General features: G+C 43.5%; 2 protein-coding genes across 5 annotated transcripts in view; one reads left to right on the top strand and one right to left on the bottom strand.

The window, feature by feature from the left end:
• LOC125448875 (zinc finger protein 850-like) overlaps positions 1-14,973 on the bottom strand; it is a 46,640-nt gene that overhangs the window by 13,474 nt on the left and 18,193 nt on the right. The window contains exons 6-9 of the mRNA XM_059641833.1: positions 12,649-12,724; positions 8,918-9,075; positions 4,189-4,312; positions 2,311-2,493 (exon numbers count right to left, since the gene is read on the bottom strand). Coding sequence (XP_059497816.1) covers positions 2,311-2,493; positions 4,189-4,312; positions 8,918-9,075; positions 12,649-12,724 — 541 coding nt within the window. The remainder of the gene's footprint in view (positions 1-2,310; positions 2,494-4,188; positions 4,313-8,917; positions 9,076-12,648; positions 12,725-14,973) is intronic.
• Positions 57-6,699, top strand: LOC125449075 (gastrula zinc finger protein XlCGF7.1-like). 4 transcript variants are annotated; one of them, XM_059641781.1, is made up of 4 exons: positions 57-166; positions 1,185-1,290; positions 3,069-3,170; positions 4,149-6,699. In XM_059641781.1, the coding sequence occupies exon 4, from the start codon at positions 4,193-4,195 to the stop codon at positions 5,012-5,014; it is 822 nt and encodes a 273-aa protein (XP_059497764.1). In that variant the 5' UTR covers positions 57-166; positions 1,185-1,290; positions 3,069-3,170; positions 4,149-4,192; the 3' UTR covers positions 5,015-6,699. The 4 variants fall into 4 exon arrangements, with proteins under 4 accessions (XP_059497764.1, XP_048380650.1, XP_048380651.1 ...); XM_048524693.1 differs by lacking the exon at positions 57-166 and adding an exon at positions 537-626; XM_059641780.1 differs by lacking the exon at positions 57-166 and adding an exon at positions 634-821.

The following is a 14,973-nucleotide window of genomic DNA, read 5'->3' as shown; positions in this document are numbered from 1 at the left end:
CCACTGGGAAGAACTGTCTCTTTAAAGTTTACTCCATTTGTGAGACTGCCTGTCATATTTTTTTTTCTCTTTTCTCCCCGTCTCACTTTGTGCCTCTGAGCAGTTCCGCTGATTACTCCTCGCCCCAGCATCCAAAAGGAGGCACCAGATGTCCTTTCTGGCTGAGGTTTGTGATTCCCTCAGATAATTGCAGCTGTCGTTCCTGAGTTAATCCATTTCGGTAACACACGTTGTAATGCTTGCTGTAGCCTCCACTCGCCTGCCTAGATTCACAAACACAGAGGCCCAGTTTCCTGCGGGAGTTTGTCTCGACTCACGTTCTCTGTGAGGCAGACTCTCCAGCGATGAGCGAGCTTTGGGATCAGCCAACTACTTCATTCACGCCCGTGTTACAATAAAAGCCAATTCTAATTCATTCCTTGGAGGACCAACCTCACCAGCTCGGTCTTCCAGACCCGCCCCCCCCTTACGTATTGGTTCGGAGCTGCTTGTCAATCAGCCGGCCCGATTGTGAATTGGAGTATGCGCAGTCTGACCTGAAGGCTAGTTTCGTAAAGCGCAGGCGTAGTCACCATCTTTCTCCGGGCCATCGGTGTTCGTTCCGTTGTGTCTCAGATCCTCAAACGGTGAGAATCAGGCGGATCGGAGGGAGCAATAAACCGAGCAGTGGATGCGTGCAGAGGCTTTGCACAGACTTTGTGGTCAGCGTCAAAGGCCAAATGAGATCCTCCCTGTCCCCGTTGGCAACAAAATGGACGATCGGCCCAGACTCCTGGCAGTCACAGACGGCCGCCATCTTTATTAGGGTCACTGAGCCACAGGTGTCCGCCATCTTTGTAGGGTGAGGGGCAAGGTTTTGTATGACTGGGAGGAGTTTGTTTAGAATGCAGAGAAAACCCTTAGCCTTTCACAACCAGTGTCTTGTTGATGAGGCAGAGCAGTGGCACAGAAGGGAAGAAAAGAAAGAAAACAAAATCCTGCTGTCTGTAACCCACTGCCTCTCGGACATCTGGCACACGTGTCCAAAGATCTGCAGCTCTATTTAGCCTCATGAAGGACCCAGTGCATCAGCTCACGACCCTGAGCCAATGTCATCCTCGAAGTGGGGGATGGGGACCACGATGAGGGACTATGTGCAGTGTTCCTGGGCTGACGCTGATATGCTTTCTAAACGTCTTTTACAGATATTATAAGAAGATTTACAGTCAAGAAACTGAAACCAGACAACTCATTAAAATTTGACAGTGCCCTTTGATTCAACAGTATGTGAGATGTTATTGGCATCTGAATGTAAGCATTGAGATCCAAGTCATTACTGCTTACTACGTTGCATTTTTGCCTCAAATCCTACATACGGGTTTATTTTTTGCTGTAACCTTAAGTCTGTTTGCTCCCTGTGATTCTTTTATGATGGCCTGATGAGAAGATCATTTCCCATTAGAGGTTTTCTAAACCCAACATAAAACGGACACCTCACTGAAATCTCCCATACACCACAATCTCTGTAGCCACATTTTGCAACTAAAATTCCTTATTCCTCAAACCATTCTGGTAGAGCTCCTCTGCCCTATCACTCTCAGGCACCCTCCCATCCTTCACAATGTGTGTTGATCTCTGGTTTGTATAGACCCAGATGCTGTGTGTTCCTTTGTGGGATGTCATCCTGCGGTGACAATTGCATGGTGACATCACCCATTGCCGCCCCCAACCCCTCAAATGAGAATTTTCTCTGACTCAAGTGCTCCTGATATCTTTTGACATGCTAGCTTTTGCAGGAGTTTTTGAAATGGAAACCAATCAAATTGTTTTTGAGCTTTCAATGACAATTTCTGTGTTTTTGTGCAGTGTTTTGTCATGTCAGAGAGTTTGAGTCTCTGGGACTGGGGTAGCTCTTCTCCTGTGGATCTGAATCCATGTCCATCCATTGCTTTGTCTCACCAATCACCTCTCTGTCAATGTCTAACTTCCTCTGGCTCTAATAATGTGTATTTTTGGCCACATTTAGTATTCTGCTGTTCCTTCTGCTGAATATGTAAAAAGCCACCATTGCCTATCCCCTGATTATGTGTGACAAGCTTACCAGCTTTATTTTCCTACATTGTCTTTCACAGTTAGGACTTGTTGTTTGTGGATTATTGGCCAACTTACTTCTGCTTCTGAGCTTCTACTGACCATCAAATTCTGCACAATTTTTGTCCCCTGTAGTTCATTCTTCACAGCCTAAAATGTGAGCCCCTTTTCTCTTTCCACAGAAGCTCCCTGAACTGCTGAATCCTTCCAGTATTTGGTTGTATAATTTCAGATTTCTACCAGCTGCAGTATTTTTGCTATTATTTATGACAGGTGTTAGTCTTAGAACCAAGGTGTTCAACACAGATGGAGCAAATAAGGGCTCTTTTGTAGTAGAAGGGTGAAGTTGCTGGATTTTTGACGACTTTGCAATGCAGCCAGAGCCAACAGTTTTCAGACTGAAGTTGTCAAATGAGCTCAATTCTAAGACGGAGAATCAGGTTGGTAAGCATACGTTGCTCTTAGAATGCTCCTCTTATCAGAAGAGTTTCTTTGTAGATGTTTTTAATTTATCTCATAAAGATATTTTATTCTTGTCATTTTAGTGTGTCTTGCAATTTTGAGCTTTTCTGTTGTTTTCTGTTACCTCGAAGATGCTCACAGCTCTGAGATTGTTGTGGTTGTTTTATTATGGATCAGAATCCATGTCCATCCATGCTGAGTTTCACCTCTGCCCTCTTTGATTACCTCTCTGCCATTGTCTAACTTCCTGTGTGAATAATAATGGTTTAAGCCAGGTTTGGTATTTAGCTTGTACTTTGCCGAACCATGTCTAAAAGAGGTTCCACTGCTGACCATCTCTGACGACACGCAATTGACTTACCAGCTTTATCTTCCCATGGAATCTTTCACTGTAAAAAAAATTGTTTATCCATCCCTGTAATCTAATTCTCTTCCACTTCTAAGCTTATATTAACCATCAAATTTTGCACTATTTTTAAGTTCTGATAATTCATTTTGCACATCTTGAAATATCAACACTGATTCCCTCTCCACAGATATGAGCCAATATTGCCAATCCCCAGTTGCGTGTGGTGAGGATGATTTTTGACCTTCTTGAACCGCTGCAGTCCATATGATGAATGTGCTCCCACAGCAAGGTAAGGAGTTACAGGTTATCCACCCATCGATGATGGAACAGCATATATATTTTTGTATTTGCAACCTGCATTAATTTAAAAAATAAGGCATTTTGTGGAAATGTCATGAAACAGCATTTCAGAATCATACATGTATGGAGATTTTTGGGAAGGAGACTTATTGGTTATTGAAAGAGGTCAGTTGTAAGGATTACCTCAGAGGAGAACATGAGGTTTGGGAAGATATTCCAGAATGTCAGGTTTACAAAACCGAGAGAAGAGCGGCAAATGTGGAACAATTAAAATTAGGAGTACCCAGAACACCAGATCTATCTTGGAGAGTTGTGAGGCCTGATGACAATGTGGAAGTAGGGAGAGGCCATCAAGGGATTTGGATATCAGAATGAGAATATCTAATTTTTGGAACTTGTTAGCCAAGAGGATTTGCAGGCCAGTGAGCAGACATGAATGAACAAAACTTGGTGGAAGTAGGCACACAGGTAACAAAGTTTTGGATGACTTCAAGATTCCAAGGGAATTTGAATGTGGGAGGGTGGTCAGGAGTGTTTCAAGATAGTTAAATCTAGAGGTAACAAACGAATGGATGAGAGTTTCAGCAGTAGGTGAGCTGAGACTAGGGTGGAATCGGGTGATGTTATTGAGGTGAAAATAGGTGGTCTTCGTGATGACAGGAATGTGTGCTTGGAAGCTCATCTTAGGGTGATATATTTCACGTTGATTGTGGACAGTTGGCAGAGATTGGAATTGAGTTGGTGGTGATGGAGCAGAGGTAAGAGCAAGGAATCAAAGCCATGACCTCAGTTTTCCCAGTACTTAGATGAACATTCGGACACCAGTTGAGTTTTTATGATGACCAACAATATTTGTAGTCAACCCCCTCAAATCACTAAATCCATTCAGGTCAATTTCACCAAGTGCCTTTGTGTTTTTGTGGGCTTTCTCACTCCAGTTTTTTTCTGAATCAACTTTACTAAATAGGTTGTTAGAAAGGGAAGATTGTCAGTCGGGGAAGTCAAACCATCATGACGTCGGGATCCAATATCATTCGGACTCTGAACATGGAAAGAGAAAGCACCATTCACAGTTTGGAGAAACCATACACGTGTCCTGTGTGCAAGCGACGTTTCAGCCGATCTTGTGACCTATCGAGACACAGGCGGTGTCACACCGGGGAGAAACGGTGGGAATGTAGAGACTGTGGGAAGGGATTCCGATCCCCATCTGAACTGGAAAGGCATCGGCGCATTCACACTGGAGAGAGACCATTCACCTGCTGTGAGTGTGGGAAAGGTTTCAACAATTCGTCTAACCTACTGAATCACCAGCGGGTTCACACTGATGAGAGACCTTTTAAATGTCCTGACTGTGGAAAGTGCTACAAAAGTCCTGGGGACCTGATGTCCCATCAACTTGTTCACACTGAGGAGAGACCGTTCAGGTGCTCTCACTGTGGGACTAGGTTCAAGCGTTCATCTGAATTTAGTGTCCACCAGCGCACTCACACTGGGGAAAGACCATTCACTTGTACTGAGTGTGGGAAGGGATTCACTCGGTCATCCCACCTACTAACACACCGACAAGTTCACAGTGACGAGAGAGCATTCAGATGCCAGGAGTGCAAGAAGTGCTACAAAAGTTCTCGGGAACTGATGTCCCACCAACGTGTTCACACAGACGAGCGACCTTTCAAGTGCTCCCACTGCGGACTTGCATTTAGACAATCATCTCAACTCTCTGTACACCAGCGAGTTCACACTGGGGAGAGACCATTCACTTGCGCTGAGTGTGGGAAGGGATTCACTCAATCGTCCCACCTACTGAGACACAAACGAATTCACAAGTAATTACAATAATTGGATTTTGCTGTGAATTACATCCAGGACTGAACCTTGTTCATTGGGGTCTATTTCTGTTGATGTCAATTATTTCAAACCCCGTTATACATGTTAATATTTTGGATAAAAGTCAATTTTTTGTTAAACACACCATGCAGAGTCATTTTAATAGCTTTAAAACAAGTTAGTTACTTTAGAAGGGCTATCCCTCTCCCCGTCTTCTCCACCCTTACTTGAGGAGCTCATAGAGCTTCTTTGTCACTGAGACTGAGACTGTCTAATCAGCTACCTCTGCTGTATCCCTCCCTTCCAACAAATTTTACATTCTCTGTCTTTCTCTCCTTAAATCCCAGTCCTGTATGATTCTTGTATCCACATTTAATTTGATGATTCGTTGCTGACATCAAATTTCATGAGAAACTCAATTTTGTTGTATATTGCTGTGGCAGACTATAGGAAATGGGATGTAGTATAGTAAGAAGGTGCCAAGATCAAGTGGCTGGAAGTTTAACTCCAGGAGTTGCTTCAGGTACAATTTTGATCCCATTACCTGAGGAGGGATGTAGATGAATTGAAGGCAGTTCAGAGGAGGTCTACTGATTCACTTAATTGATTCCAGACCGGAGGGGTTTGTCTTGTGAAGTGAGATTGAGCAGTTTAAGCATGTACTCTCATAGTTTAGAATAATGAGAGGAGATCAATTTGACATATAAATGATGCTCAAGCAGATTGATAACTCAACATGGACAGGATGTTTCCTCTGTCTGGCTATCTAGAATGAGAGCTCATAGTTTTAAGTAGGGGGTAGCAGATTTAAAACAGACATGAGGTGAAATTACTTTTCTCAATGGGTCGAGAATCTGTGGAATTCACTCCCTCAGAGTGCAGTGGATGCTAGACATTGAGTAAATTTAAGGAGGTGATAGACAGGTTTTTAATTAGTGATGGGTTGAAAGATTATGGAGATCAGGCGGGAAAGGGGAATTGAACCCAAGGTGAGATCAGCCAGAATCATATTAAATGGAGGTGCCGGCTTGAGGCAGCAAACTGTCTGCTCATGCTCCAAGTTCTTATGTTGTCAGGTTTTCTCAAGTCTACTGCAGCTGTAAGATTTTGTAAAATGAAACTGTTTGTGAAAGCTCATACACCCATACCAAGAGCAACAGCCTTGTGATAAGAGGAAAACAGGACAAGTATAAAATACACAGAACATCATGTGATTAATTGAACTGAGTATTTTTCACATGAACTGTGTCTGGGCACAGGGAGGGGCTCATAAAAGAATCTTTCAAGAAAGTGCTGTGCCCCGGAGAGAAACCAGAAACTATGATTTCTTCTCTTTCAAAATCCCAAAACATATTCTCATTGCAATGATAAAACTGGGGAGAACATGGGCTATTAATGGACCAATGGTGTGTTTCTACAAATTGCCTGTTTTGTGGATAGTTTTTAAGGATGCCTTAAAGGAGTGGTGATTTTAATGAATCTGTTTTAACATGTTATGACATCTCTCAGGGGAAAGTGTTTTTCTCTGGCCACAAATACTGCACCACAAGTCTTTTCAAGTTTCATTGATACCAGGATTTAATTGTCTTCCACATTATTAACTGTATTCTGAGTTTGGAATAAATGCAACAATTAATCATTTCATTGTGTTTTTGAGCAACCTACTATCGATTTAAAGATTTAATGAATTGTACTACCAAGTATTACCAATTGTAAATTATTAAATGCTTTTGTGACTCCTGACACAAATCTTAAAATCAAAGTTTTGATCACTGAGTTTTTGAATATAATTGACCAGTGAGCATTATTTAGATGGAGAAAAATTGCCCATCTGCGACACACAGGGAATTGCGGATACTTGTGCACACAATGCAAGGCTAGCGCCTGGGTGCAGCAAGTAATCAGCAAACCTAATCGAATATTGGCCCTTATTTCAATGGTGTTGGGGTATAATGGTATGGACGTCTTACTGCCACTGTACAAGGTACTATGAGACCATATCTGGAGTACTGTGGGCAATTTTGATCCCCTTATTGAAGGAAAGATATCATTTCATGGAGGTAGTTCAGAGAATGTTCACTGCAAACATCCCTGGGATGGAAAGATTGTCTTGTGAGCAAAAGCTAAACAGGTTGGGGCTCTACTTGCTGAAATTTAGAAGAATGAGAGGTGATCTCATTGAAACATACAGGATTCTTAAGGGGCTTGACAGGTCAAATACTGAGAGGATGTTTCCCCTCATGGGAGAGTACAGGACCTGACGACATAATCAAGAAATAACGACTGCCAATTTAAGACTGAGATGAGATGGAGTTTCTACTTCCAGATGGCTGAGTGTCTTTGGAACTCCTTGTCACAGAAAGCTGTGCAGGCAAATGCCTTGTAAATATTTAACACTCAGATGGATAGATTCTTGATCAGTAGGGGAATCAAGAGTTATAGGGAAAACTCAGGACAGTGAATATGAGGAATGTTAGGGCAGGCTTGAGGAGCCAAATGGCCTTCTCATGTTCCTATTTATTATTGGCTTTTCTAATGGTCTTACACGAGGAAAATAGTTCACATTAATTCTTTAAACTTGATTCAGGAAACCCTCTGCATATGTACCATAGGCAATTATGAGATTAGTTCTCAATCATGGTCTGTGGATTTTTATTTTGCACTTTAACATCATCAACCTTCCCAAACACTTTCTAACCTTTCTGCCTTTATTGAAACTAGTGACATTTCCTTTCTGCTCAACTATTGCTTTTTTAGCTCTTGAATTTTTTTGTGCATTGTTTCAATGTGTCCCCACATTCCAGTAACAAGTGTTGAGATGCTTGTATCAGCCGTGTAGGGTTTTCTGTGTTTAAAGCCACAAAGATCAAGGTTTCTCCTCAGAATTAACTGAAAATGCTGTTACCAATGCTGCACATCTTCAGCCAATGAGAGAGATCTGGGTTCAGCCTAGACTCCTGTTGATCAGAGTACAAGCTGCTCCTGCTCCATCCTGTCTTTGTATTCACCTGGAGCTGCTGTTATTCACAGAGGCCCTCAGGGAGCAGGAGCATGCACTGTGTGGAAGCTGTAGCAGAACTGAGACGATTATATCAACTACCCCATCTGAAATTATAAATTGTAATAAAAGAAAAGTATTGCAGATGATCAGGACCTAATATAAAACAAAGTGCTGGAGAATTTCAGCAAGTCTGGCAGCATCCATGGAGAGAGAATTCACTTCTAACTCACTTCATTGGAAGGTGTAGTCTCAGAAGAAAGGGATACCATTTTAAGACTGAGATAAGGAATTTCTTCTCTCAGAGGATTGGAGCTCCTTGCCACAGAAAGACATGGAGACAGATTCTTTGTGTATGTTTAAGGCTGAAATAGATCCTTGATCAGTAGGGGGAATCTAGGGGATTTTTTTAATTTTTCAACAGAATGCTAGACAGCATTTATTGCCCATCTCTAATTGCCCAGAGGGCAGTTCAGCGTCTGAAATCACATGTAGGCCAGACCAGGTAAGGGTAGTAGTTTCCTTCCCTAAAGGACATTAATGAACCAGATGGGTTCTTACAACATTCAACAATGGGTTCATGATTGTCATTGGATGCTTAATTCCAGATTTTTTTAAAATTGAATTCAAATTCCACCTTCTTCCATGGTGGGAATTTGAACCGCATCCCCAGAACATTATCTGGGTCTCTGGATTAACAATCCAGCGATAATACCACTTGGCCATCACCTCCTCTGTAAATGGTAGGAAAGTGTACGTGAAGAATGTTGGATCAGTCACGATTCGATTGAATGATGAAACGAATCGATTGGCCGAACGGCTAAATCCTATTCCTTTATTACAGTACAGTACTTACAACGGTAATAGAATTAGAAACCAAAGGTGTAATCCAATGGTGCGGCCTGTACCCAGCAGGCCCTGCGGCGGTGAAAGTCCACTATCCACAACAGGAGAGCTAGACACATGCGCAGTATAGCACGCTCGCACGGGTGTCGTCTGAGACGGCGGTGGGGTAAGATACCGCCGCAGTGAGAGGCGACAGACGAGCGGGAAAGAGGGTGAGATTCTGCAGTAATACCGCTAGTTCTGAATTAAAATCTCCACGAGCCTTGTCCTACAACTCCAGGGCCCTTCCCGGTCCCATGAGGGGGTGATACGTTGCTTAGGTTGGAGTTTGCGCGTGAGGTTGAGGTGATTGATGTCACGACGGCATTTGGAGATGAAGAGGTCCCAGGAGCCCTTGGGGTGGTGTCCAGGAGGAAGGGGCGTGTTGGCAGTGGGAGAAGGCGACAGTAGAGGGAGGGTTTCAGATAATAACCATTAAAGAAAAACATCGACGACAAAAACCATCGACGGGTTGCATCTGAACTGGAAGGGGACCAATGTCCTGGGTGGAAGGTTTGCTCGAGTAGTTCGAGAGGGTTTAAACTAGTATGGCAGGGGGGTCGGAACCTGAGCTGTATACCAGAGGTGAGAGTTGATGCAGGTGAGGCAGTAGCAAGAGGTAGACCAGCTAGTGGGAAGGATTTTCCTGGGAAGGAACCAAGGGATTGGTTAAAGTGTGTTTGCTTTAATGCAAGGAGTATCAGGACTAAAAGTGATGAACTTAGAGCATGGATCAGTACCTGGTGCTATGATGTTGTAGCCATAACAGAGACATGGGTTTCTCATGGGCAGGAATGGTTGCTGGATCTTCCAGGGTTTAGAACATTTAAAAAGAATAGGGAGGGGGAAAAAGAGGAGGGGGTGTAGCACTACTAATCAGAGAGGGTATCACAGCTACAGAAGCTTCCTTTGTCGAGGAAGATCTGCCTACCGAGTCAGTGTGGGTGGAAATTAGGAACAGCAAGGGAGTAGTCACCTCGTTAGGGGTTTACTACAGGCCCCCCAATAGCAGCAGGGAGATTGAAGAAAGCATAGGTCGACAGATTTTGGAAAAGTGTGGACGCAGTAGGGTCGTCGTAATGGGTGACTTTAACTTTCCTAATATTGGTTGGAACCTCCTTCGAGCAGAAGATTTGAATGGAGCTGTTTTTGTAAGGTGTGTTCAGGAGGGTTTCCTAACGCAGTACGTTGACAGGCCGACGAGGGGAGAGGCCATTCTAGACTTGGTGCTCGGAAACGAGCCGGGGCAGGTATCAAATCTTGTGGTGGGAGAGCATTTTGGTGATAGTGACCATAACTGCCTCACATTCTACATAGCTATGGAGAAGGAGAGGATTAGGCAAAATGGGAGGATATTTAATTGGGGAAGAGGAAACTATGATGCGATTAGACATGAGTTAGGAAGCATGGACTGGGAGCAGTTGTTCCATAGTAGGGGAACTATAGACATGTGGAGACTGTTTAAGGAACAGTTGTTGGGGGTGATGAGTAAATATGTCCCTCTGAGACAGGCAAGAAGGGGTAAGATAAAGGAACCTTGGATGACGAGAGCGGTGGAGCTTCTTGTGAAAAGGAAGAAGGTAGCTTACATAAGGTGGAGGAAGCTAGGGTCAAGTTCAGCTAGAGAGGATTACATGCAGGCAAGGAAGGAGCTCAAAAATGGTCTGAGGAGAGCCAGGAGGGGGCACGAGAAAGGCTTGGCAGAAGGAATCCGGGAAAACACAAAGGCATTTTACACTTACGTGAGGAATAAGAGAATGATCAAAGAAAGAGTAGGGCCGATCAGGGATAGCATAGGGAACTTGTGTGTGGAGCCTGAGGAGGTAGGGGAAGCCCTAAATGAGTTTTTTGCTTCTGTCTTTACGAAAGAAACGAACTTTGTAGTGAATGAAACCTTTGAAGAGCAGGTGTGCATGCTGGAATGGATAGAGATAGAGGAAGCTGATGTGCTGAAAATTTTGTCAAACATTAAGATTGACAAGTCGCCAGGCCCGGACCAGATTTGTCCTCGGCTGCTTTGGGAAGCGAGAAATGCAATTGCTTCGCCACTTGCGAAGATCTTTGCATCCTCGCTCTCCACTGGAGTCGTACCTGAGGACTGGAGAGAGGCAAATGTAATTCCTCTCTTCAAGAAAGGAAATAGGGAAATCCCCGGCAATTATAGACCAGTAAGTCTCACGTCTGTCGTCTGCAAGGTGTTAGAAAGGATTCTGAGGGATAAGATTTATGACTATCTGGAAGAGCATGGCTTGATCAAATACAGTCAACACGGCTTTGTGAGGGGTAGGTCATGCCTTACAAACCTTATCGAGTTTTTTGAGGATGTGACTAGAAAAGTTGATGAGGGTCGAGCTGTGGATGTGGTGTATATGGACTTCAGTAAGGCATTTGATAAGGTTCCCCATGGTAGGCTCATTCAGAAGGTCAGGAGGAATGGGATACAGGGGAACTTAGCTGCTTGGATACAGAATTGGCTGGCCAACAGAAGACAGCGAGTGGTAGTAGAAGGAAAATATTCTGCCTGGAAGTCAGTGGTGAGTGGGGTTCCACAGGGCTCTGTCCTTGGGCCTCTACTGTTTGTAATTTTTATTAATGACTTGGATGAGGGGATTGAAGGATGGGTCAGCAAGTTTGCAGACGACACAAAGGTCGGAGGTTTCGTTGACAGTGTAGAGGGCTGTTGTAGGCTGCAGCGGGACATTGACAGGATGCAGAGATGGGCTGAGAGGTGGCAGATGGAGTTCAACCTGGATAAATGCGAGGTGATGCATTTTGGAAGGTCGAATTTGAAAGCTGAGTACAGGATTAAGGATAGGATTCTTGGCAGTGTGGAGGAACAGAGGGATCTTGGTGTGCAGATACATAGATCCCTTAAAATGGCCACCCAAGTGGACAGGGTTGTTAAGAAAGCATATGGTGTTTTGGCTTTCATTAACAGGGGGATTGAGTTTAAGAGTCGTGAGATCTTGTTGCAGCTCTATAAAACTTTGGTTAGACCGCACTTGGAATACTGCGTCCAGTTCTGGGTGCCCTATTATAGGAAAGATGTGGATGCTTTGGAGAGGGTTCAGAGGAGGTTTACCAGGATGCTGCCTGGACTGGAGGGCTTATCTTATGAAGAGAGGTTGACTGAGCTGGGTCTCTTTTCATTGGAGAAAAGGAGGAGGAGAGGGGACCTAATTGAGGTATACAAGATAATGAGAGGCATAGATAGAGTTGATAGCCAGAGACTATTTCCCAGGGCAGAAATGGCTAGCACGAGGGGTCATAGTTTTAAGCTGGTTGGTGGAAAGTATAGAGGGGATGTCAGAGGCAGGTTCTTTACGCAGAGAGTTGTGAGAGCATGGAATGCGTTGCCAGCAGCAGTTGTGGAAGCAAGGTCATTGGGGTCATTTAAGAGACTGCTGGACATGTATATGGTCACAGAAATTTGAGGGTGCATACATGAGGATCAATGGTCGGCACAACATTGTGGGCTGAAGGGCCTGTTCTGTGCTGTACTGTTCTATGTTCTATGTTCTAAAGCTGGAAATCATAGCCAAGCAATTAAATATGTTAACAGTTTATCTCAATGGCACAGCACATACACTCAACATCCTGCAGTTGAGGCAAGTACCTTGCATTTGTTCAACACTGAAAATCCTCCATGTGTCATTCAGTAAAGTTAACCAGAATTTGATAAATCCAAACTCAGCTGAAAGCTAGCACGCAAAATGTGACCCAAAATCTGGGCATGACTTTGGTCTTGTGTTACGGGTAGTGCCAATGCCTTTGTACCAGAGCTCTGGATTCGATTCCCATCCCTGAGCCTGAAGTTCTGGATTCGAGTCCTGCCAGTCGCAGAGGTGTGTCAGAACAGGTTGATGAGCAAATTTACAGGAGTGTGATGTTGCACATTCAGGGGCTAGCGCAGTGTGGTGGTAGTGTCTCCACCTTTGGGCCCAAAGGTCCAGATACAAATCCCACAAATGTGTTTCATAAAATGTCTGAACAAGTTGGTTAAATTTTTTCGAGAATTGTGACTTGATCGAGAAGGAAGCGGTATCAGAGTTGAATTTCAGAATTTAGTCCCGGGATAACAGAAAGCACAGCCATTCGTGCTGATTGGAGTAAAATGTGCACCTTCTATATGTTTATAAAATCATATAAAATCAAGCATGGAAAGGGTGAATAGTCAGGGTCTTTTTCCCAGAGTATGGGGAGTCAAACATTAGTAGGCACAGGTTAAAGGTGAGAGGGGAAAGATTTAAAAAAAAATGAATGAACTGCCAGATGAAATGCTGGAGGCTTGTGAAAACACCATTTTAAAGACATCTGGATGGGGATATACTTTGAAAGGGTTCGGGGAATGTAGGCCAAATGCTGGAAAATGGGACTAGATTAATTTCAGATACTTGGTCAGCATGGACATGTTGGGCTAAAGTATTTGTTCCCATACTGTACATCTTTATGATTCATTCATTCAATTGATCAAGATCTCTTTGTAATCTTGCATAAACTTCCCTGTCCACGGTTCAAATAATCTCAGTGTCATCTGTAAACTTGGTAACCATGCCTTCTATAATTTTCACCTAAATCATTTTTAAAAAATGAAAAGCAAAAATAAATCCAGCACCGATCCCTGTGGATCACTGCTAATCACAGGCTTCCAGTCTGAAGAACAATCCTCCATGACCGCACACACACAGTACAAGTGAGTGATCTTTCCCACAACACTGGAGCAGAAAAGGATTTGGGGGTGGGGCAGTAGTTTGCAAGGTCATGCCAATCAGATTTCCTAGAAGAATCTGGTCCCATTTGCCAGCGTTTTGCCCATATCCCTTTAAACCCTTCTGAAGGGGGCCAAGGCACATTTAGGGCTTGGGGTTAGGACATTGTCAGGGCTTCGAGAGGGGAGAACTTGTTATCCTCTGCTGAAGATTGCAAAACCAAATAGAGTGTTTAACAGTGTTAAACAGCCTTGCACAATCTGTGGGCTGCAGCACCAGATAGAAGCTGTTGCAAAGGTTGTTGGAGAGCATGTGTCTCTGTGTGGCCTTATTCTAATCTCTGAATGATGATAAGAAGCTGCAGGGCTTTGGGCTGGAGTTTTTGTTACTGTAATATTAGTATGTCGAACGCAAGTACTAGAATTGAAAATGTTAATACAAATAATGTAAACACTGCAGTAACCGAAATAGCACAAATGTATTAAATAGCATAAATACAGCAAAAGAGTCAGTAAGGGATATATGTGTGAATCTATATGTATATATTTTTCAACTAAAGGGAAAGGGGAGAAAATGGGAGAAGGGACTCAAGTGCCTGGATAATAATATAATATCTTCTCCTTCTGGAAAACAGGAGGTGTACCTGATTGGCTGTATTTTGCCACAGTATGAACAATGGAGGGTACAAGAGATCAGGGATTGTCTGACTAGATTAGAGAAGGCCTGGCCGTCCTGTGAGATTGTGTCATGCTCTCTCCCTGCTGTAATCAATTGTCGCTTGAATTAAAGTTACAGACTTGGCCAAGTGCTCTCTCACTTTATTTGTGTGACTACCTGAAGTCCTTCTCCTACACTTTCCTGTCCATGTACCCATCCAGATGCCTTTTAAATGTTGTAATCGTACCAGCCTCTACCATTTCCTCTGGCAGCTCATTGTTTCATGCACCACCCTGCTGTGTGAACAAGTTTCCCCTTGGGTCCCTTTTAATTCTTACCCCTCTCACCTTACACCTATGGCCTCCAGTTTTGGACTCTGTTACCCTGGGAAGTAGAGCTTAATTATTCAATCAATCTATCTATGCTCCTCACAATTTTATACACCTCTATAAAGGTCACCCCAACATAGCCCCAGCCTTTACAGTCTCTCCCAGTAGCCCAAACCCTCCAACCCTAGCCACATCCTTGTAAATCTTTTCTGAATCCTCTCAAGTTTCAAATCATCCTTCCTACAGCAGTTTGTTTATTGAGAAGGTTTGAAGAGTAGGACAATACCTAAAGAGAGCCAAGTGTTCACAATATCAGCAGATAAGGGGGAAGTCAAGCAATCAAAAATTTTACTTACAGTCGGGTTGATGAAGCAGGAGGAGAGT

Source organism: Stegostoma tigrinum, chromosome 43, assembly GCF_030684315.1.
Source record: "Stegostoma tigrinum isolate sSteTig4 chromosome 43, sSteTig4.hap1, whole genome shotgun sequence".
NCBI classification, from domain to species: Eukaryota; Metazoa; Chordata; class Chondrichthyes; order Orectolobiformes; family Stegostomatidae; genus Stegostoma; species Stegostoma tigrinum.
This window is presented reverse-complemented; position numbering and strand designations above follow the sequence as displayed.